This window comes from Cryptomeria japonica, chromosome 7 (assembly GCF_030272615.1).
Source record: "Cryptomeria japonica chromosome 7, Sugi_1.0, whole genome shotgun sequence".
Lineage (NCBI taxonomy): Eukaryota > Viridiplantae > Streptophyta > Pinopsida > Cupressales > Cupressaceae > Cryptomeria > Cryptomeria japonica.
Window position 1 is genome coordinate 164908899 of NC_081411.1, and position 25591 is coordinate 164934489.

Below are 25591 nucleotides of genomic sequence, written 5' to 3' on the forward strand. Positions count from 1 at the left end.
AGAGTAATTTCACTAAAACATTTGAATTCTGCTAGGTGAGCTATGGACAGGTTCTGAGCATGGTTCACTAAAAGCTTGGCCATGGGAGGCTACTAAGAGAGCTCTTTCTCTTGCTCCAACAGAGAGGCACATGGCAGTTTTGTCAATGGAAAGGTCTTACATTGACCTTAGAAATCATATTATAACACTAGGTACATGCAGTCTTACAGATTCGGATATGATATTTCTGCTATCAGATCACTCAACAGGAAGAGTTTGGAGTGGTGGATATTTTTTCTTGTCACTTTGGTAATGTATTTACCAGTTCTGTTTCTTTCTTACCTGATAAACTAATTTTTGCAGGAGCTAGAATGTCTTTACTGAAATGGTTTCTTTCTTGCCTTGGGTAGATCAATACCATCTCAGCCTAGTTATCATTGCCTAGCATATTCAGCTTGAAAATACTTTTCGTAGTTGGACCATTATTCCACTTATGTTTGTTGATGTTAATATTCAGTTGTATAGTTTTGTCTTACAGGGATGCCCAAACAAGGGATGTACTCAAAATATTTGGAACAAATGCAGAGGCAGAATTTTGTAGCAAACACATTTCTGCAACAAGGAACTCTCCTTCCGAAGATAAGATTAAGATAAATTTTGCTAAAGTTTCTACTAAGGAAAAGACCCAGGGTGCCTTGAGTTTTTTCCGGCGCTCAAAAAATGTTGTTTTGGAGGCTGCTGATGCCGTTCGGCGTGCTGCAGTACGACGTCAAAATGAAGATGATATGAAAAGAACAAAAGCTATAGCAGCATCAACTAATCAAATGATTTGGACTGGATATGCAAATGGATTGCTTGTGCAGTGGGATTGCCAGGGTAATCGTATTCAGGAATTCATGCATTCATCTACTGCTATTGAATGTTTATGTGCTTTAGGAACAAGAATTTGGATTGGATATGCGGATGGGAGGGTACAGGTCATGGAACAAGATGGTAATCTATTGGGAGGATGGGTTGCTCATGGTTCTTCTGTGGTGGAGATGGCTGTTGGAAGTGGCTATGTTTTTAGTTTGGCTAGTCATGGGGGTATTCGTGGGTGGACAGTGACATCACTAAGTCCCCTTGATAGCAGATTAAGATTAGCTTTGATGCAGAAAGGTTTGAGTTACACCAAAAAGGAAGATATAAAGATATTGGCTGGCACTTGGAATGTGAATCAAGAAAGACCCACTTATGATTCTCTCATTTCTTGGCTTGCTTCTCCTGCATCAGAGGCTAGCATAGTGGTTATTGGCCTACAAGAAATGGAAATGGGTCCAGGTTTTTTAGCCATGGCAGCAGCCAAAGAAACAGTTAGTATGCCATTTCGTTGATACACAAATCATTTCTCATAGCTTAGTAAATATGTTTTGTCATTAGTTGATACATTTCAAGAAACATATGATATACAAATCATTTCTTACTGTTTGCTTGGTACTGCTATTTGCTTTGCCATATGAGTTTTGTGAAATGATATTTTTAAATTGTAATGTCCAACCTCTGAGTTTTTTGAAAACGTTTTGCTTAAAAGTGTTTTATTGCCTATGAAAAGGTTTGCTGATGTTTTTAATTTCAGTTTTGCAAATTAATGTATAAGAGCATAAACGTGGATTTTGTGCAAAAATGCATTGAAGATAAATTGCTGATTGAAAACAAGTCATCATTCAAACTTCAACTTATACTTACAATTCATTATGAATCTGCTATAAACATAATCAGACCTGAAAATAGCCTTCATAGATGAAAGAAGATTGCCCAGAAATATTTCCAGCTCCACGACAAGACATAAAATGAACTTACGCAATCTGTATGAATTCCTCGAAGTCTCCAAATACTACCAAACTGTTTCCAGCTTAGTGATAAGTAATGCAATCAGATTTCTCACATAATGATGCCACAATGTGCAGATTTTGGACCTCCAAAATATTTGATTTTTGACTCAGCCTGAAATACCAGCAAGTGCAGATTGGTATGGCCTCCTTGAGGGATGATTTGCTTTGTAAGAATTTAAATCTTCATCAATGGCTGCAAATAAAATATCAAATTGAATCACCCAGGTTAGGAAAGAGGTAGAAATCAATACCCAGAAGCAAATATGCCTTCCTTCAGAAGATATGAGCAAAATATGAGTTCAGCCACTTAGAAAAGCACACCTCCAGAAATTAGAAACTCACACCAGCACTCAGAAAACAATTCAAATCATTTCCAAAATCACACCACACAGCAGGAAACCACGCGACACACCAAATAACTCAAACCCACATCAAAGTACTGAGTATATCCTCATTATTTCAACTCCAAAATCATCCTTTCACGCCAAAATCACTGTAAGAATCAATAATTGTAACTCTAACCAGATAGGGTGGGTTTTTCACCAAGGAAACCAGCTAACCAGTAGAGGGTTTTTGTCCTCCAACTAGCAGAAGTGAACTCTGGAACAAATCCAGCAGCATATTGGTAAGTTGTCAAGCAAGCAGATAGAAATGAGAGCTCTAAACATGTACATATAGGCCATCCTTCAAATTGAAACCTTTTCCGTCCAAAACCAAAAATTTAAATCCCAGAAGTTCGAACTTTTTATGAGCTCACAAAACATTTTAATTTACTTTTGTCTCCTTTAACCCCTAGATGTCCCCTTAGGCAAGTAATATAAGCTCATAAAATTTAAATACATTTCCTTCACTTACATGTCCCTTTAGGATGACAAAGTGGCGCCTCTTTAGAAACAACGTTGTGTTACTAGGGCAATGGGAAGTATTTTAAAAAGCACTTTATAAGACTCAGTGAATGCAATAAAAATACAACTCTTGAAAACAATAAAAATTCACCAAGTCCAACTGAAACATGTTGCATTGAATTTAGGAAGGAATTGAGACCATGGCCAAGTGCTAAAAATAGTAGTATGCTAAAAATAGGAAACTTGTCGAAAACACTGAAAATCATTGAAAGATTTCACCTCAAGACATCGAGTCCCCTAACCACATTTACTTAGCCTAGGGAAACCCTGGAGTAGGTTAATGTAAAACTCATGCTGAGCTAGGTGAAAGAAGGGGACATGACACAAATTTGCTTTTATTTATTTTTCCTAAAACAGATCTTACATGTTTTTTTTCAACAATTGGTATCAAAGCTTGGTTGCAAGTTAATACTTGATAAGGACGTTCTTGTCTTGGGGTATTTAGGGCTACAAGGGGAGAAGTTGATGTTTATGTCAGATTTGTGTAAATCAAGGCAATTAGAACAGTAATGGAGGTTCAAAAATTTAATGGAACTAACTTTGAGTTGTGGAAACTAAAGACGAAAAAGCACTTGGTTGAGAGAAGTCATTGGGTGTAGTGAAAATACAAAAACTTTGTGCATAAGAAATGAAGATTAGGAGAAGATGGATAGGACAGAAAGGAGCATCATTGGATTGTGTGTTGCTGATTTTGCATTATTAATTGTCTCTAATGAAAGTACATCACAATTTGTTGGAGAAATTAGGTATTTTGTATCAAGCTGCCTCTAGTTAACAAACTTTTCTTTAGGAAGAAATTGTATTAATTGAGAACGGCTGACAGAGACTCGATTTTTGGTTGTTTCAATGCCTTTAATGCCATTGTAAGTCAATTGGAATATGCAAATATAAAGATGGATGAAGAGAATAGATGTAGTGCCCATCAAGATTCATGGGAGAATCTTGTCATGACAATTAGTAGTACTTCTAGTTCTACTAAGTTACAACTTGAGGAAGTGGTGGCTGCTCTATTGTTAGAGGAGATGAAAAAAAAGACCATGGATGGTGATGAAATCAATGGTCTCATGGTGAGAAAGATCCAAAGAAAAGGGAAAGAAAAAGGTAGGCAAAGGGAGATCAAAATCCAAAGGAAAGTCTCATAACAAGTCAAACTTGAAGTGTTGAAATTGTGATAAAACCAATGTTCCACCAGCATTGGGGACGGGTTTTTGGCACAGGGGGGCAAAGGGCCTAAGTTTGGGGATGGCGGGGCGGTGGCAGGGTAGTGGTGCTAATATACATATAGTTCTAGAAAAACCAGTTGTGAAAAGATGTATAAGAATTACATTTCAAATGAAACTTTGGCAAATTAGTAAAATTATAAAATAGCAAAATTGCAAATACTAAATACTAGATTTCTTGAATGCTAAATAACATTTGACAAATGAAATTGTCAAATTAGAGATTTCTATTATATTGAAAATATCATAAAGATGATTACATCATTACAATGAGTAGTGTTAGGAGTCAATAACACATGTTAGTTTGTAGTTGGGATGGTGTTGACGTGTATTTTGTACACAATCATACACAGAATAAAATACCTAAAGGCATCTTATCCTCTCTTGAGAAAATAGTCTCTAACTGCTGAAGATTCGCGTAAAGGATCAGTTAGGTAGACTCCAAGGTTCTTTTAGTGGGGTCTCCACGTGTGGACAAGCTCCAGTGGTATGATGTGATTTGCTGGAATCACAAGGGGACTTACATTGAACTTCCGATCTGCTTTGCTGGACACAGGCTCTTACTAACTTAGATTAAAAAAAATAGAAAAAGGATAAGGGCGAAGAGAGGATCTAATCCTAATACTAAGAATGTAGGAGCAATGACTTGACCTTTTGATGAAACTCTAACTAGGTCTTGTTTTGACATCAATGGAACATCTACACAAGACTAGTGCAATCTTCTAAGGGGAGCTTTATGATGTTCAAGTTATCACCGCAGGCATAGATACCATCCAAGTTGATGCATATCAATGAAGAGGCAACAAATTGAAATTGAGCTTAGGCTGAATGATTCCAGTTGACTACGCAAGGCAAGTCTGCAATCAACAAACTGCTAGTAGTATGGATGTACGAATTCCACCATCAATCAATCACATTTCCTCCATTCATCTAATTATCTACCATCTAAGATTGAAGACTCAACAAGAAACCATGCAAATTGCAAGAAAAACGACATATTTCACCATTACTTCAATGAAAATGGAGTTTGTTTACAATCAATGGCAACAATTTCTTGCCTTGTCCTCCTATTCTACTCTCTAACTACTTTCAACTATTTACAAATCTCTCTAATTCTATCTAAAAATCTCTTTCACTCTAATTCTCCTTTTACAAATGAAATGTTTGGGCTTATATAGTGCCCACAATACAATTTGATGGCTTAGATCAATTCAAGATCAATGGCCAAGATTTTACAATGAAAACCCTAATTAGGGTTTGTTACAACCATTACATAACATTTAATGCTTGACCAATGATAAAATTGTATTGCTTGGACACATGTCCCTTCTAGAAAAATCGACCAATGGATAGCCGGGGTAGGTACATCGGAGTTTGTGCCACCTTCCATGAGTTAAGTACATTGAATCTGGACATGCTGAGATGGACTTCTCTGATTGGAGAAATGATGACTAGGACGCCACCTCATCTGACACTTGAAGCTTGCTAGATATTTAATTTGATGTCGTTGAGAGGCTATCTTTGATTAACTCTTGTTCTAACTCCTTTTGTCCTTGATGTGCAGGATGATGTACCTCGCCTTGGAACGCTGGATTGGAAGAGGTCGCCCATGTCTTGGCTTGATCGTCCTGGCGAAGACCGTCCTTGATCCGGCTTGATTTTCCTTGAAGAGACCTCCATTTGACGCCTACACAACATTTCAAAATTAGTAACATGATTTTGCAATACATAACATAAATTAGAGAGCAAATTTTAGGAAACTTAATGATAAGTCCTTTATTAATCATTTCCTAAAAACAACTGAGCTAAGGCAAAACAAAATTTCAAAATTCAAAATTAAGGCAATGACGATCAAAATTTGAAATTAAAACAAGAGATCTTGCCATACCTTACTTGAGAGCTTAACTCTAAAATGCAAAATAAAGGAATTCGCCTAGGCAAAATTTGAAATTCGATAGTCTTGATGTGATCTTCAAAAGAACGTTCCTCTTATCAACTTCGCCACCCTTCAAGCCTTGGACGTGATCTTTTCTTCAAGTTAGCAATTTCGCCATCTTTGATATGTCTTTGACGTCCTAGGCAACTTCGCTCAAATAGAAACTTCAAGTTCGCCTCTCCTTTGGATAGTTACTAGTGCCTTCTAGCTTGAAATGAAATTCGTTCCTCCTTTGCCTTCTCCAAGTCGCATATGAGAGATGATAAATGATGATGTGAAAATGAAATAAACTACCCCTCCCTTTATAGCGCTCACACCTCTCACCACCATTTAGGCCGACTTTGTAAAAATAAAGCAATTTAAATGATTTTTAAATGAATAACAAGGGCCGACCTCCATAAAACAAATAAATACCAAGCGCTCCATTTAATTTTTTAATGAATTAATAATCAATTATTAAATGCCTTCATTTTTAATTAATAAATTCGATTTTCTTACAAGGCAAAAATAATCAATTAATACCAAGCGCTAAATTTAAATGCCATTAATTAAATATCGATTTTCCTAGCATTTAAATAAATTCAAAAATGCGTTTGAGCGCCAAAATTTTTAAAAAACATGGAAAATATGTACCTCATCGCCCTGGTCCCTGACTAAGGGACAGGAGCGATCCATCACTTGGTCTTGATTTTTTGCACTTTTGACGTTCAAAGCCTTTAACCTCACGTTGGAATTGGCATTTTCGCTAGGATTTTCAAACTTGAGTGACTTGTCTTGCAAATAAATGTCCCTTAGATGTGATATCGCCCTGGTCCCTTGAAGAGGGACAGGAGCGATCCTGAAGCTCTAGCCAAAACGTGTCATCTTTCATCCTTGGTTCCTCGTTCATTGCCTCTTAAAGGACGTCCTTGACCTTAGCTATCCTTGCATTGTCTTGATTTTGTCGGAACATGAGTGTTTTAGTAAAAATCGCCTTGGTCCTTGTCCAAAGGACAGGAGCGATATGAGTCCTTTAACTTAATTGATAACACTTTTACGTTCAAAACTCTTGCATATCATCTTCAAAAGACACCTTGTACCTTTTACCCCTTTGCAAAACCTTGACTTAACGTGATTTTTGAAGGAATTAGCAACTATAATCAATATCGCTCTGGTCCCTTCCTGAGGGACAGGAGCGAACTTCAAGTCTTTGGGTTCATGCTTGCGTTCTCCAACTTGCAATCACCATCATCGTGCAAAATAAAGTTCCTTGATCCTTCGTGATCACTTGATGCTTGATAAACTTTCAAATTTTAAGCCTTCATAAGAATTTCGCTCTGGTCCCTTGGAGAGGGACAGGAGCGATTTTAGCTCTATGGGCCTTATTTCACTTTGTCACCTTCAAAACTTATATTCAACGGGTTCGTAATGTGCTCTTCTATTCATCCATGCCTTGAGATCGGTTCAAACTGTGCAAGAAAGTCATCCACAACAAAAATCGCTCTGGTCCCTTCCTGAGGGACAGGAGCGAACTTAAGCATTTTGGTCCTTTGTTGACGTTTGATAATCTTCAATTTGTCTTCAACGGGTTCGATTGACCTCCTTTCTTGCCTTCGAACATAAAATTTGCTTGATCTTTGCCTAGATCGTACCTTATGAAGAATTTCGCTCTGGTCCTTCAGTGAGGGACAGGAGCGAATTTGACCCTCTAGGCAAAACTTCATCATCTCATTGTTTTTGATCAAGTCTGGATGCTCTATCATGCTCATTTCGTCCTTCACCATGCCTTTGATGTCTCGATTCGTCCAAACAAGGTCAGGAATGGCTCAACTAAGCATTTTCGCTCTGGTCCCTTGGTGAGGGACACGAGCGAAATTTGACTTGTCGCACTCTCGATCAGGACAATTTTAATGGAATATAACATTTAAGTATAAGTGACATTTCCTTCTATGTTTCTTCTTTCTTATACTTTAAGTTATATTCCATATATACTTTCAGGATGTTTGAGAGTGGTTTCAGACCTCCAGGAGTTATATTGCAAAATCTAGTTTTTGGAGGTTTTTTCAGTTTCCAGACTTAGTCAAATTCAGGATCAGGGCATTCCAGACTTAGCCAAATTTCAGGATCAGGACCTCACTCAAGCCGGACTTGCTACCCTGTTGATCTCCCCGACAGCACTTCAAGTTATATTCATTTGATAAAATGTACCTCTTTGGACCTTCTCACATCGTCAAGACGTTAAAATCTTGCAAGGACAAAGCAAAATTGGATTTGTAGCTCCGGTCCTTCACTGAGGGACAGGAGCGATTTTGCTCCTACAGGCCAAAATATCATGATTTTACACATTTTATCACTTCACAAGGCGAAAACAAATCATTTGAAATGCCTAGGATCAAAAATCAAAAAAGTCAAAATTTGGTCAAAATTACTCAATTGGACAAAATTCATGTTTCATCATCAACACTTAGACGAATTTAGACTCTGCGTCAACATTCCAATTGAAAATTAGACCATTCTGGCGAATTCATTTCATTCAAAATTTGCATTCTAGAAAAGGAAACTCAAAAGCTCTCAAAAGCGACTGGATTCTGGTCCGAAAAGACGGTAATTAAAACCCTAAGGCTTGACCCTAAATCCAGACAACTAACAAACTAACAAAACCCTAAAAAAAAGCAAAGCGAAAACGAACAAAACGAGCAAAAAACATGGGTCCCCATTTGCAATGGGGCGATGTGTGAAAACGTCACAACATCTAGCGCCACCTTGAATAAATGTTGAAAAACATTTCAGAGATAAAGACTCAATCGACACCTAGAACCTCTGGAAAATTCAACCTAGCTCATCAAGAGATTAGAAAATGTACTCAAAGTAGAAGGAGAATCCTTAACCATATCTAGACACTTAGTCTTTGATTACCCAGGTGTGTGCAAGTGTATTCATTCCTCTCGACAAGACAACTATGACTTTCAGGTTCCCCTGTGATAGGCTACGTAGTATATCTGAACTTCAAAAGCATCCTGGATAGAGCCTCGCTGCCAGTCAGACGTCCATAGTCCCGACGAGGTTATCGCCGCAAGCTCACGAACATTGCTCCATTGCCAGCCAGGCGTCTATAGCCCCGATGGAGTTACTCGCATATTCCCTTTAGCCAATTTTGATATTTCGTTTCATTTCACTTTTCTCTTCATTTTTTTCTTTCATTTTCTCTTTTTTTTTCTCTTTTTTCTCATTTTTTCCTTTTGATATTGCTTTTTCTCTTCGTCAATTCCTTTGGCTTGTAAGCAGTGAAGCTTACTGGGGTTTGAGGATTGCGGTGGCGCTGAAGCCAGATTTTAGATTTTTCACCAATCACAGCTTTGCCTAAAAACCATAATGACTCGGAGTCTATTAATGTGTGAAGATATAGTAATCAACAGATGTCGGCATCAAGACACAGAAAATGATTCCCTTCCAAGTCAAATACAGGTCCTGATCAGATGATAAAGCTGAAGAGGAACAACCTCGGATTCCGAGCACTTCATGAATAGATATCTAAGAAATGAGTCTAACATAAGATCCAGGATATTGCCAGCGTGCGGGCAACAACACAAACGCCCTTCTCACAAGATGGAGGCTCCCACTCAAGACACCTAAACTAAAGCAAACCGACCGACAAACCGACCCAAAGCAAACTAAACTAAAACGCACACCAAAAGAAAACAACTAAACTACCTGAGCCACACTAGATCATGAGTCAAATGACTCAAGGCAAATTAAGAACAAGGCTCAAAAGACCTCTAATCTAAAAACACAAAAAGAAAACCTACTCTAAACCTATATACAAGAGTCCTAGACTCGACACGACTCAAAGAAGCAAAATATGTACATGACTTTACATGATTTCTCAGGTTGTGCAACAGGAGCATGGCAAACGTGATGGTTCTCAATCGGGCAAATTCATCCTTAAATACAAAAAGGCAAACTCTCACCATGCACATCTCATACTCAAGCAAGTTTTCACTCAAAATGATCAACTGAGGTAATTCGTTAGGACCATGATCAATCCAGATGCAAGTTGTTTTCCCAAAATCCCCATAATCAAAATCATAATAACTTTCAAGGCTAGGACTAAGGAAAGAGACAACCTGGCGTATTTCAGGCTCAGACGACATTGTATTGTCGGAAGCGAGGTCACCAACTGCTTCAGGAGGTCGCCATTGATGACGAATCATTCCACGAGTATCCACAACATATTGATCTTGATTAGGAAATTCCTCTTGAAACAAGCTCAGCGCCCCTTCGAATAGCTCAAGATTCTCTGTTTTCACTGAGATATCTTGCATAAACCAGGCATCTTCATGAAATATTGTTAGCATATCTTCAAAAATGAGAGTCTCCTTGATAGATTGAGCTTCAAACATCTCCTCTAGTGGATCAAAGATAATCTCAGGTGACCTTTCTTCTTCAAGTATAGTCTCGGGAGGTCGAAGTTGATGATGGATCATATCACTCCCAGTAACTTGCTTATCTAGAAAAAATTTTGGCAGTGATTCCATTTGTGTTTCCTCTGCAAAATCTTTCAATGCTTCCTCAAATAGCATAATGGTGATAAAATCTTCAAGCGCCCCTTTGAATTGTTCTTCATACCTGGGCTCACTTATGATAATTTGTAGCTCTTCACTCAATATCTCAACTTGATTGTCTTCTTCAATGAGGCCATTCGAAAACTCTTGCAATTCAATTTCAAGGATCTCCTTTTGTAGCATAAGTGAGAATTCTTCAAGGAATGAGTCGTCCTTTCCTTTAGTTGCTTGTTCAACTCCTGGATCTTCCTTTATTATTGCTTGAATATTCTCAACTGATTCTTCAACTTTTGTTTCATAGTATTCCTTTTCAGGTGCAAGGCATGGCAGGCTATCCATTGTAATACATTGATCATCAGGTGCATTGGTATTGTCAACGTACACTTGATCCTTCTCACATTCAGATGTTGGAGCAATGTCCTGTTCATAGGTTCTCCTAAATTCGGCTGCGAGATGTGCACCCCAAGATCCATTCATGATACATTCTTCCTCGGACAAAGTTGGCATTCCAAACTGGTTTATGACTTGATTGATAGCCATTTCACATACTAAGCAAGTAAATTCCGAGTGAGGTGAGTTGTGAATTCTACACCACAATGGTAGCAATATGTTTTCCAGACGCATTTCACCATCCAAAACGAGTTGACTCTCGATCATCCACATGAAGCTTAGAAGAGGATCTTTAGTCTCTGGGACACTGAAGTTGCCTTCTTCCGTTTCTGGCCTTGGGACATCCCAAAAGAAGATTTTTCCCTGTGCTGCCGATTCCATCCTTGATAAGTACTTCAAGCAATGCATTTCATCATGTTCCTCTGTCTCGTGAACTCGACACTGCCCTGGTCTTGCAAACTCGGACAATCTACGTGGATAAAGTTGTGTATCTAACCTCCACCAAAGTTCAGGAAAATCAACTTGTTGCTCCTCGTGAAACTGTTGTCGCTCCATTGAGAAATCCTTCTTTTTGATTTTTTGATTTTTTGATTTTTTTGGATTTTCTATTTTTCACTTTTTTTGGATTTTCTATTTTTCGCTTTTTTTTTGGATTTTCTGGAATAAGAGAGATCTTGAATATCTCGGATTCAACTTGAACGTTCAACTGGTTCCAGCTTGATTCCTTCTTGCGTAAGTCCAACTAACGATCCAGCAGTCACCTTCCTTCGAGTGTTTGAGAAAAAGCTTTCCACTGATCTTCCTTGGATTCAAGAGTTCGTGTTCACTGTCAAGCACTCCTAATTCAATCTGTCGAGCGTGGAGGAGGGTAAAAAGTTCTTGACAAGATCGGACTTTCAAATGCTCAGCCCTCCTTCTAGCGCCAATTCTGTTGACGTGTATTTTGTACACAATCATACACAGAATAAAATACCTAAAGGCATCTTATCCTCTCTTGAGAAAATAGTCTCTAACTGCTGAAGATTCGCGTAAAGGATCAGTTAGGTAGACTCCAAGGTTCTTTTAGTGGGGTCTCCACGTGTGGACAAGCTCCAGTGGTATGATGTGATTTGCTGGAATCACAAGGGGACTTACATTGAACTTCCGATCTGCTTTGCTGGACACAGGCTCTTACTAACTTAGATTAAAAAAAATAGAAAAAGGATAAGGGCGAAGAGAGGATCTAATCCTAATACTAAGAATGTAGGAGCAATGACTTGACCTTTTGATGAAACTCTAACTAGGTCTTGTTTTGACATCAATGGAACATCTACACAAGACTAGTGCAATCTTCTAAGGGGAGCTTTATGATGTTCAAGTTATCACCGCAGGCATAGATACCATCCAAGTTGATGCATATCAATGAAGAGGCAACAAATTGAAATTGAGCTTAGGCTGAATGATTCCAGTTGACTACGCAAGGCAAGTCTGCAATCAACAAACTGCTAGTAGTATGGATGTACGAATTCCACCATCAATCAATCACATTTCCTCCATTCATCTAATTATCTACCATCTAAGATTGAAGACTCAACAAGAAACCATGCAAATTGCAAGAAAAACGACATATTTCACCATTACTTCAATGAAAATGGAGTTTGTTTACAATCAATGGCAACAATTTCTTGCCTTGTCCTCCTATTCTACTCTCTAACTACTTTCAACTATTTACAAATCTCTCTAATTCTATCTAAAAATCTCTTTCACTCTAATTCTCCTTTTACAAATGAAATGTTTGGGCTTATATAGTGCCCACAATACAATTTGATGGCTTAGATCAATTCAAGATCAATGGCCAAGATTTTACAATGAAAACCCTAATTAGGGTTTGTTACAACCATTACATAACATTTAATGCTTGACCAATGATAAAATTGTATTGCTTGGACACATGTCCCTTCTAGAAAAATCGACCAATGGATAGCCGGGGTAGGTACATCGGAGTTTGTGCCACCTTCCATGAGTTAAGTACATTGAATCTGGACATGCTGAGATGGACTTCTCTGATTGGAGAAATGATGACTAGGACGCCACCTCATCTGACACTTGAAGCTTGCTAGATATTTAATTTGATGTCGTTGAGAGGCTATCTTTGATTAACTCTTGTTCTAACTCCTTTTGTCCTTGATGTGCAGGATGATGTACCTCGCCTTGGAACGCTGGATTGGAAGAGGTCGCCCATGTCTTGGCTTGATCGTCCTGGCGAAGACCGTCCTTGATCCGGCTTGATTTTCCTTGAAGAGACCTCCATTTGACGCCTACACAACATTTCAAAATTAGTAACATGATTTTGCAATACATAACATAAATTAGAGAGCAAATTTTAGGAAACTTAATGATAAGTCCTTTATTAATCATTTCCTAAAAACAACTGAGCTAAGGCAAAACAAAATTTCAAAATTCAAAATTAAGGCAATGACGATCAAAATTTGAAATTAAAACAAGAGATCTTGCCATACCTTACTTGAGAGCTTAACTCTAAAATGCAAAATAAAGGAATTCGCCTAGGCAAAATTTGAAATTCGATAGTCTTGATGTGATCTTCAAAAGAACGTTCCTCTTATCAACTTCGCCACCCTTCAAGCCTTGGACGTGATCTTTTCTTCAAGTTAGCAATTTCGCCATCTTTGATATGTCTTTGACGTCCTAGGCAACTTCGCTCAAATAGAAACTTCAAGTTCGCCTCTCCTTTGGATAGTTACTAGTGCCTTCTAGCTTGAAATGAAATTCGTTCCTCCTTTGCCTTCTCCAAGTCGCATATGAGAGATGATAAATGATGATGTGAAAATGAAATAAACTACCCCTCCCTTTATAGCGCTCACACCTCTCACCACCATTTAGGCCGACTTTGTAAAAATAAAGCAATTTAAATGATTTTTAAATGAATAACAAGGGCCGACCTCCATAAAACAAATAAATACCAAGCGCTCCATTTAATTTTTTAATGAATTAATAATCAATTATTAAATGCCTTCATTTTTAATTAATAAATTCGATTTTCTTACAAGGCAAAAATAATCAATTAATACCAAGCGCTAAATTTAAATGCCATTAATTAAATATCGATTTTCCTAGCATTTAAATAAATTCAAAAATGCGTTTGAGCGCCAAAATTTTTAAAAAACATGGAAAATATGTACCTCATCGCCCTGGTCCCTGACTAAGGGACAGGAGCGATCCATCACTTGGTCTTGATTTTTTGCACTTTTGACGTTCAAAGCCTTTAACCTCACGTTGGAATTGGCATTTTCGCTAGGATTTTCAAACTTGAGTGACTTGTCTTGCAAATAAATGTCCCTTAGATGTGATATCGCCCTGGTCCCTTGAAGAGGGACAGGAGCGATCCTGAAGCTCTAGCCAAAACGTGTCATCTTTCATCCTTGGTTCCTCGTTCATTGCCTCTTAAAGGACGTCCTTGACCTTAGCTATCCTTGCATTGTCTTGATTTTGTCGGAACATGAGTGTTTTAGTAAAAATCGCCTTGGTCCTTGTCCAAAGGACAGGAGCGATATGAGTCCTTTAACTTAATTGATAACACTTTTACGTTCAAAACTCTTGCATATCATCTTCAAAAGACACCTTGTACCTTTTACCCCTTTGCAAAACCTTGACTTAACGTGATTTTTGAAGGAATTAGCAACTATAATCAATATCGCTCTGGTCCCTTCCTGAGGGACAGGAGCGAACTTCAAGTCTTTGGGTTCATGCTTGCGTTCTCCAACTTGCAATCACCATCATCGTGCAAAATAAAGTTCCTTGATCCTTCGTGATCACTTGATGCTTGATAAACTTTCAAATTTTAAGCCTTCATAAGAATTTCGCTCTGGTCCCTTGGAGAGGGACAGGAGCGATTTTAGCTCTATGGGCCTTATTTCACTTTGTCACCTTCAAAACTTATATTCAACGGGTTCGTAATGTGCTCTTCTATTCATCCATGCCTTGAGATCGGTTCAAACTGTGCAAGAAAGTCATCCACAACAAAAATCGCTCTGGTCCCTTCCTGAGGGACAGGAGCGAACTTAAGCATTTTGGTCCTTTGTTGACGTTTGATAATCTTCAATTTGTCTTCAACGGGTTCGATTGACCTCCTTTCTTGCCTTCGAACATAAAATTTGCTTGATCTTTGCCTAGATCGTACCTTATGAAGAATTTCGCTCTGGTCCTTCAGTGAGGGACAGGAGCGAATTTGACCCTCTAGGCAAAACTTCATCATCTCATTGTTTTTGATCAAGTCTGGATGCTCTATCATGCTCATTTCGTCCTTCACCATGCCTTTGATGTCTCGATTCGTCCAAACAAGGTCAGGAATGGCTCAACTAAGCATTTTCGCTCTGGTCCCTTGGTGAGGGACACGAGCGAAATTTGACTTGTCGCACTCTCGATCAGGACAATTTTAATGGAATATAACATTTAAGTATAAGTGACATTTCCTTCTATGTTTCTTCTTTCTTATACTTTAAGTTATATTCCATATATACTTTCAGGATGTTTGAGAGTGGTTTCAGACCTCCAGGAGTTATATTGCAAAATCTAGTTTTTGGAGGTTTTTTCAGTTTCCAGACTTAGTCAAATTCAGGATCAGGGCATTCCAGACTTAGCCAAATTTCAGGATCAGGACCTCACTCAAGCCGGACTTGCTACCCTGTTGATCTCCCCGACAGCACTTCAAGTTATATTCATTTGATAAAATGTACCTCTTTGGACCTTCTCACATCGTCAAGACGTTAAAATCTTGCAAGGACAAAGCAAAATTGGATTTGTAGCTCCGGTCCTTCACTGAGGGACAGGAGCGATTTTGCTCCTACAGGCCAAAATATCATGATTTTACACATTTTATCACTTCACAAGGCGAAAACAAATCATTTGAAATGCCTAGGATCAAAAATCAAAAAAGTCAAAATTTGGTCAAAATTACTCAATTGGACAAAATTCATGTTTCATCATCAACACTTAGACGAATTTAGACTCTGCGTCAACATTCCAATTGAAAATTAGACCATTCTGGCGAATTCATTTCATTCAAAATTTGCATTCTAGAAAAGGAAACTCAAAAGCTCTCAAAAGCGACTGGATTCTGGTCCGAAAAGACGGTAATTAAAACCCTAAGGCTTGACCCTAAATCCAGACAACTAACAAACTAACAAAACCCTAAAAAAAAGCAAAGCGAAAACGAACAAAACGAGCAAAAAACATGGGTCCCCATTTGCAATGGGGCGATGTGTGAAAACGTCACAACAGATGGGTGTTTATGTTTGGTTATGTTTGAGTCACCGAGAGGTTTCCATGGGGTAGTTGGTAGTTAGTTGTTGATTTTAGACCTTTAGATTAATGCAATACTCAGAAAATAGAATTTATCTTAAATTTCCAGATTAGAATTAATTGCTGTTAGTGTTTAGGAATTTCCAGAATTAAACAAAAGTAGGGAAATGAACAAAATGAATACACAACACACAAGTACCTTGGGAAAACCTCCTAGGAGGAAAAACCCAGCCAGAAAAGATCCTCAGATCTGATTATGGATCATGAGTAGTAATCTGATTACAATACTTATCTCAGTTTTACCCTTAGGGCAAATGGCATCTTCAAGTGGTTTCAGATCTGCCCCTTAACCAGTTTCGGATCTGCTCCTTTTGTTGTATCAATTAGCAACCAAGGATTTGATCTTGAAATGACTTGTATGTCTCCAGCTGATGACTGTAATCAAGTTCAAAATAACAGGTCCTTCAATTGGCAGATTCCTTGATGAAGGCAACTCCCTTAGCAGCAGAGATGGGTCGCTTTATGCCCAACAACTAAAAGACTAAGTTCGCTATCCTTTGGGTCAGATTCGCATATGTGAGAGAGTAGATGTGATTGTCTAAATGAAGTCAAGTTGACCTTTATTTATATGAGGTGAGGGATCTAGTTAGGTCGGCTTTGACATTAAGTATTAATTAATTATTAATCTTTTCCTTTGTGCGAATTGCCTTTTAATTATAGGGTCGGCCCTATTTATAGGGAGCACATTTCCTTAGTGTGGCGTAAGGGTTTAGATTAGGGAGTGGCGTGTGGGTGAGGGCCCAACCCTGCACGTTAAAGAGGGGCCAGCCCCTCCTACCTAATTACAATCAACACTCCCTCTTAATCAAGAAGGAGAAAACTTAATCATAATCTTCCATCTTGCACACAAGGAAAGAATGGATTACATAATCAGAATATTGTAGTCTTCCATCTTGCACACAAGCAAAGAATGGATTACATAATCAGAATATTGTAGTCTTCCATCTTGCACACAATCATATAATGGAACTACATAATATAATCTTCCAGCTCGCACACAAGGATAGACTGGATCCAACCTTACATTGCCCGCAGAGGGTGGAGAGGATCTTTTCTACCATCTTACATTGCCCACAGAGGATGGTCAACAATTACTCTTCTCCCTGAGAAGATTACAATACCACCTTACATTGCCCGCAGAGGGTGGTTTGATACAACACAATGTATCACCGAGGTTGAAACTCCCTCTCAATCAGGGTTTCATTTTCCAAAACACCGAGTCTATCTTTGAAGTACACAAACTTCACTTTGGACAGAGGCTTGGTAAGAATATTTGCAACCTGCTCATCAGTGCTGACATACTTCAGCTGAATGGCGCCTCTATGCACCGTATCTCGAATGAAGTGATAATGAGTTTCCACATGTTTTGACTTGTCATGAAACACTGGATTGACGGACATTCTGATACAACTCTGATTATCACAATGAATAACTGTAGGTTCCCAAGTTTGTCCGAACAACCCAGCAAGAAGCTTACGAACCCACATTGCTTCTTTGGAAGCAACACTTGCAACAATATACTCAGCTTCAACAGTACTTAGTGCAACTGAGGATTGTTTTCTGCAAGCCCAAGAGATCACTGTGGATCCTAAGCTGAAACAAATGCCAGAAGTGCTTTTCCTGTCTTTGACACTTCCAGCCCAATCTGCATCTGAATAACCTTCCAAGGTTATTGAAGTGTTAAGTGGATACTTCAGCCCATAACCAACTGTGCCTTGCAAGTATCTTAGGATGTGCTTGGCTGCAACAAGATGAACATGTTTGAGCATGCTCATGAACTGGCTGAGAGCATTTACTGCATAGCATATGTCTGGTCTAGTGTTAACTAGATACATCAATGATCCAATCAATTGCCTGTACTCCAATGGATTTGCAAAATCAAAGTTAGCTACAGAAACACTTAACTTCTTTAAGATAGATTCCATAGGAGTAGACATAGGTTTACAATCCATCATTCTAAATCTTTTCAAAATATCAATAGTATACTTTCCTTGATTTAGAAAAATTTCGTTAGATCTTTGCCATACTTCTAGACCTAGAAAATAATGCATTAGCCCTAAGTCTTTCATTTCAAATTCTGAAGCTAGTTCTTTCTTACATCTAATGATAAGTTCATTTTTACCAGTAAGAAATAAATCATCCACATATAGAACTAGAATTAGCATTTCATCATTAGATATCTTAAAGTAGATGTTAGAGTCAGCATCATTTTTACAAAATCCTAAATTTAGCAAGTACATATCAATTCTTTCATACCAAGAACGAGGAGCCTATTTGAGGCCATATAGAGCTTTCTTCAATCTGCACACATGAGTTTCTCTATCCTGAATCTCATAACTCTCAGGTTGGTCAATATAGACTTCTTCCTCAATGACACCATTAAGGAAGGCAGTCTTAAAATCCATTTGATGTAGCTTCCAACCTCTAGCTGCAAGAATAGCTATTATAGTTCTAATAGAGGTATATCTTGCAACAGGAGCAAAAGTTTTTTCATAGTCTATGTCTTCTTTTTGAGAAAAACCACGAGCTACAAATCTAGCTTTATATTTTTCAATACTACCAGTAGCATTATGTTTAATTTCGAATAACCATTTAGAGGAAACAACAGATTTACCTTTGGGTCTAGGTAGATTTTCGCCCTGGACCCTCAGCAAGGGTCAGGAGCGATTTTTCTTCCCTGGCTTAGAATCATCAAGTTTTGGAAGCAAATCCTTATTCGTCATGTTTTTGAAGGCCATTTTTACCCTAGTGCATCCTTGCCTTAGCCAAAACTCAAAGGAAATAGGTTGATTTTGCAATTTTCGCCCTGGGCCCTCAGCAAGGGTCAAGAGCGAATTGGAGTTTTTTGAGCAAATTCTTTCATTCTTTTAGCTCCAAATTATTTCTAAGGCATAACACACATGTCTTTCTCCCATCCAAGTCATAAAAACCAAAATCCAATCTTGAAATGCAAGGAAAATAGGAGGATTTGAATATTTCGCCCTGGACCCTCAGCAAGGGTCAGGAGCGAATTTCCCTTTGGGCATCAAAATTTGCATCTTTAGCCATCCAACCCAACTTCAAGGCAATTCAAATGTCATTTCACACCCATGTCTAAGCTTGGCCTTGCTCAAATTTTGCAGGAAAAGTAGGTTTTAGGATTTTCGCCCTGGACATTCAGCAAGGGTCAGGAGCGAATTTCCTTTTCTAGGCTTGGTTCTTCCTTTCTCAAACTCAAAATCACCTCAATTTGACCAAACAAGGCAAGAAATGTCTTCTACTAAGATTTTTGCCCTGGACCCTTAGCAATGCTCAGGAGCGAAATTTTGGTTTTAGACCAAATCCTTTATTCTTTTAAGTTAAAACTTCTCCGGAGGGTAAAGGGAGTTGTCCTTGTTTCATTCATGCCCAAGACTTGACTTTTTTCACTACAAAATAAGGGAAAATCAAAATTTCGCCCCGGGCCTTCAGCAAGGGTCAGGAGCGAATTTACCTTAGTTGCCCAAAATTCACCATTTTTCATGCTTTCAAACCCTCAATTGCATCAAGTGACGTCCAATCTTCCTTCTGGGAGACCCTGCACAAAACAAGTTAGCCAAAATTAGTGAAAAATAAGCTCATATAAAATTTTCGCCCTGGACCCTCAACAAGGGTCAGGAGCGAAATCTTCATTCCAAGCTAAACTATTCAATTTCTTAGTTTCAAACCACTTCACAGGGCGAGGTAAGATCATTTTCAAGGCCAGGAACAAGGTTTGAAGCTCAAACAAGGTGGCAAATGAAGTTTATAATGAATTTCGCTCTGGACCCTCAGCAAGGGTCAGGAACGAAATTCCTAATCTTGGCCAAAATCCATCATTTTTTCAAGGTTTTCAAACATTTCCAACTTTCCCTTCGAAATGCCTTGCAAGTCAAAATTTGGTCAGATAAGGCAAGAAATGAGTCCTAGATTGATTTTCGCCTTGGACCCTCTGGAAGGGTTAGGCGCGAAATTCGCTTTGGACCCTCTGGAAGGGTCAGGAGCGAAATTTGACTTTTTGAACTCTCCGTCAGGATCATTTTATGGAATTCCATATATACTTAAAGTATAAGTGATATTTCCTTCTATCTTTCTTCTTTCTTATACTTTAAGTTATATTCCATATATACTTTCAGGATGTTTGAGAGTGGTTTCAGACCTCCAGGAGCTATATTGCAAAATCTAGTTTTTGGAGGATTTTCAGTTTTCCAGACTTAGTCAAATTTCAGGATCAGGACATTCCAGACTTAGCCAAATTTCAGGATCAGGACATTCCAGACTTAGCCAAATTTCAGGATCGGGACATCACAGATTTCATCGCATCATTTGACCTCACTCAAGCAGAACCTGCTATCTAGGTGATCCCCTTGGCGACACTCAAAATGCAAAGGCTAACAGACAAAACCCTAAAAGACCTAGAAAACAAACCCTAGAAAGCAAAAAGCAGGGGTTCCCATTTGCAATGGGGCGATGTGTGAAATGGTCACAACAGGACCTTAAGGCTGAAATGCAAGGAAAAGAAGGTTGGCAAAAACGGCAAAGGGTCCGAAGTTTGCAAAAGCCTCGTGAGCACCGAAAATCGCGAAAGAAGGGAGTATTGCGGGAGAGTTAAGTTAGAAAGTTTTAAAGTTTGCAAAATCGTCAAAAACGCCGAACTTAGGCGACAAGCCAAAAGGTTCGAAGAGTTCATTAGTTTTCAAAACCTCTCCAAGGTCCGAAATTCGCCATAGAGCCCAAAATCGCGACGCATAGGCCAAATATAAGGAATTCGAAACTGATAACATCCTCCATTCCTCCAAAAATCACAGCATGAAAGCATCCGAAGTTCGCAATTTGGGAACGAAGCGTGAAGTTTAGAAGTTTGCAAAAACCCCCATAGCTCCGAAGTTCGCGATCTGGATGATGAAGTTGCGCAGAATTTAAAGTTTTTATTGCTCCCTCATTCTGCCGAAGTTAGGGTAAACCGCGTGACAAAGGGATCGCGTGAGGGTTAAAGATAGATACGAAGCCAGAAAGTATAATTTGCATTCAAGGTAAAACGCTGACATAAACCCTTCCAAGCGTCTAGGTTCAAATTGCTAAATCGCACAAGGTAAAAATCGCCTAGTTTAACACTCGACATTGCAAATTCTTTTCCAACCACAGCCGCGAAAATTTGAATTAGAGGATAACCGTTGGAATTCTAAATTTGCAGAACTATCCATTCGTCTTTGCATAGCAAGTCGGGCAATTTCTCGCCGTCCATTTTCGTCAAGTAAGTACGCTTTGTCTTTCTTGATCATCCGAAATATTTATAAATTGGATGCATGCCTGTGCAAAAGTGATTAAAATGCTTAAATCTTCAAATTCACATCTTTTTTCTGATTATTAAAGCGTCATGCAAAGCAATCAAAATTAGAATTTGCTCCTAAGGATCAACTAGAAATTGTATTTTCAAATTTAGGAGAATTTTTCAAGCTTTGTCCCTTCTGAAAATTAATCCCGAAAATGCTTAAGTATAAATTCGTGATCAAAGGCTTCGTGAATAAATGTTTTGCTCAATCAAGCTCTCAGTTAGCAATATTTCGTTGTTTCCAATCCAAATTTTGAATTAATCCTTGAATGCTAGCATATTCTCTATCTAACCCGCCTTACTTCTTTTATATCGCCTCGTAAATGCCTAAATCGGCGGTGGAATCATAAAAAACGCCCGCTACAGCCGAGACATCACGAGCATCCAAATCAAATATCCCACGCAAAGTCGAAAGGATGAAGTACCAATATCAAAGAGGGGGATTGAGGGAGTCAAAAGTTCAAAGCGTCTAGGACAGTGTCGGTGATACCGACCTAGGCCATATTGATATCCAAGACTTCAAAAATCGAGTCTTCTCCCCTAATGCATATGGCAAGCCCAGACAAATGGTGGAAAGCGGCATCGCCCAAGCGGCGGGATTTCCTCCAGTAGTACAAAACTATGAGTTAGTGGTAGAGGCTGCCCAACATTATCAGCCAGGTTCCAGATTGGTGCTCCTCGAGAATATGACCCTCGCCAACTTCACTCCTGAGGTCATTGGCAACGCATTCAACATTCCCTTCCCAAACAATCCCACGGCCACGACTATAGATGAAGCATAGGGGGCATATGATATGAATCCGGCCAGATGCAGAACACTGATCAACGAAGAGTGGTACAAGGAGAGAAGGCCTCCAAGCGCCAGAATTGGGAAAAAGACCCCAAGAAGTGACTTTCACAATGACAATGGGGATATGGTCACATTACTCAACAGGGTTATGGGACTTCCTAAATCCAACTACTTTGAAGAGTGGATGTTTTATTTCACAGAGCAAGTCTTCGCTGGGAAGTCTAAGTTTGACTGGGCCCAGATTATAAGCAACACCATCCATACTCAACTAATTGAACTCGAGAGCAAAAAGTACTTCACTATGACCTCCTACTTGGTCTACATGTTCGCCAAGAACCAGCCACTGCCAGGTTTGATAATGAAAGGTGAAATCGAGAATGGGCCTGGTCAGGTAAAGGTATATGATTGTTACCCACAGTTTCACTATCAGGATATAGCTCAGAGAGAAAAGAACAACCCAGCTTATGCAATTGGCTAGTATGAGCGCGTCAATGACGCCTTCACAATGCGCCTGGTCAAGCTAATGCAGGGAGGATTACACATAAGGCTCTCGGAGCAAGCTACTATCCTGGTACAGAGATACGGAGCCTAGTTCATCCAGTTCCCAAGGTTCTCCTATATCCGAATAGCGGGCTTTGATGGTGCCCCTCTCCAACTTCCACGATACCCAACCAACAAGATAGTTCTTATGGAGGTCGCAAGGCAGTCACGTCCGGCCGGCATCTTACTCAGAGATAGCAAGCAGGTTGGATTCGCATTCCCCATGATTATGGGCAACCAGGATGTCCATCTAAAGACCCCCACCCTAGTAGAGGAATCCTTCGCAGAGCTGGCTTCCTATGGCCTACAAGAGCATTTTCCAAGGAAATGCTTTGATCACGATAATCTGGCAAAGAGAGCCTATGGCAGGCAGTACAAAGCAAAAGAATCAGTTGAAGATTATTGGAAAAACTGCTCTGATGACTATGAGGTCCGGAGGCTTGAATATTCGAGATTGAGTGTGCAGCAAATGTGACTCTTTGAGTACCGCCGGGTCTCGGATCAACTCACGGATTTAGGGAATTGTCTGCAAGTCCGGGAATTTGAGGCAGTGAGGCATCTTTTGCCAAGCGTTGATTGGTCGCAGGACCCTATCACTGATTTTGAGGTAGTTATGGCAGCCCCAACAAGATATACAGACCTATGGTTGCATCAGCAGATTGAAAGACTAACTCATGAGGGTGTCCAGTTCACTTACCACTTAATGGGCAACCTCGATTCTCAGTCTTCCGAAGATGAGGGAACTTCCAGTGCACCCAGAGAAGAAATTGAGAAACCTGAAAAGAGAAAGAAGGCTAAGGCTTGTAGAGGAACTCGGACATCCAAGAGAACAAGAAGGGAAAAGATTCCCATTAGGAGGCTAGAGGTCACTTCATCGTTGAAGGACCCCAGTTCGTCCGACGATGTAGTAGAATTGGATTATATACTTGCTCCTCCTTCCCAGAGTGACATCGATGCATCGACATGCTAGAAGCCGAGCTAATAGCTATTGAACCAACCGAGCTGGGTAAGCAAATTGAGGAAGGAGAAATTCCATCCATCCAGGGGATCAAAGTGCATGAACTCACCCAATAGAGTCGCCATGAACTGCTGCTCCATAACACTGCCAAATATGACTCTACCGTCGAAGGAGAGCAAAAGACAGAGGAGACCCGCAAGCTTGAAAAGACTGAAGAGCTACCATCACACGAAGGCATCAGACAATTGTTCTGTGAAGTAGGAGAAAACTCTGCTGCAAGCAAAGAGCTTGACACCTCCTCCACCCCTCCAGTAACAGAACATCTGCGAATTTGCGTTCAGTCGGCTGAAAACATCAAAGAACAGAATGCAAACTTAACCATATCATCAGCCCAGACAGTACCTCAAGAATGGTTGATTGCCAGAGCTCAACGCAAGGCCACCACCAAACCACCTATTGATTTGGAGGACGTCTTCTCACGCATGGACCAAGCTAAAGCTAAGGGGAAGAAAAAGCCCAAGGCATATTCTAGAATGACTAAAGATGATCAAAGGAACCACACTCTTCACATTGCCACCCTGCCTGTAGACAAGCCAGCAGATCAGATTACACTGGTGGATTATAGCATCACGACTGTCCCCATCGGACGAGCCACTAAGGTACAGGAAAAGGAGGAATTTAAGGATTCAGTACAGAACATGCTCAGGTAACTTGAAGAGATAACAGTTGAAAAGGCCATGTATCGAGCTCGTGCTGAGCAGGCCGAGGGATACATCGATCAACTCCTGAGACCATTACACAATGCTTCCGAATCCCACATTCCCCCGACAACATTGGCACAGAGGACCACAACGGAATTTGAAGGAGTACGGGACACTGCAAGGGCCGTCAAGGAATGGATACAAGGCATCAAAGGGAGGGGAGAACGAATCCTCGAAGAAGTAAAAGAGATGGCTCACCATCGAGAGACCACCCTGGTCCGGCTATTAGAGGTAAAAAGGGAATCCCTTAGAATGCATGAAGTGGCTGCCACTACTCTTCCCCACATGAGAGCTCTCTTTTGGACCCATGCCCAGATTCCTACATTACCCACCATCCTAGATCCCCATAACATCAACACTCTTAAGGAATGGTACTGGGCTATCACCATGAAGAATGACACAAGAGAAATCATTGATAAAGAACACGATGCGTGCGAGACAATTCTGAACACCATGCAAGAACTCGGCAAAATGATCCTCTGATCAATGGTCTCGGGATGGCAAAATGCCCTGTCCGATAAAGTGATACGACCAGACTGGGAAGAAAGACTAGGGACGGATAGGATCACCTATTCTGTTAAGGACCTAAGTTTTGCTGGTCAATTCTAGTCAGACATGTTGTGCTTCGAGCGTAATCGTTCCAGCTGGAAGGATGGTTTGAAGCACGTGGACCAATATCTCGAGGGCATGCAATATAAAATTCGTCATCCTCCTACGCCTCCCTTCAGTCTACTATTCCAATTATGCATCAGGTTCCAGGAGTATGTTCGTGAGGAGCATGCAGCAGGTCGTGATCTTTGGCAGGAATATTTGCACAGTGAAGATGAGTTCTTGGAAAAGGAATCTACAAATGGAAAAGACAAAGTGCTTTCCTAGAAAGTGCTTTTTCCTTTTAAATCTTGAAAATGCACTTTTTGGCCAAAAGGTCATGTTTGACTTCCAAGTCAACTAAAATGTAAAACTTTATGAATGCACCTTTTTGGGATTATTTTTGGATATGTTCTAATTTCCTT

General features: G+C 39.6%; 1 protein-coding gene across 2 annotated transcripts in view; it reads left to right on the forward strand.

Moving 5' to 3' along the window:
* The window catches only part of LOC131055084 (type II inositol polyphosphate 5-phosphatase 15), a 120766-nt gene that overhangs the window by 35234 nt on the left and 59941 nt on the right, over positions 1-25591 (forward strand). For both annotated transcript variants that reach the window (XM_057989727.2, XM_057989728.2), the window contains exons 2-3: positions 36-288; positions 518-1331. In XM_057989727.2, coding sequence (XP_057845710.2) covers positions 36-288; positions 518-1331 — 1067 coding nt within the window. The remainder of the gene's footprint in view (positions 1-35; positions 289-517; positions 1332-25591) is intronic.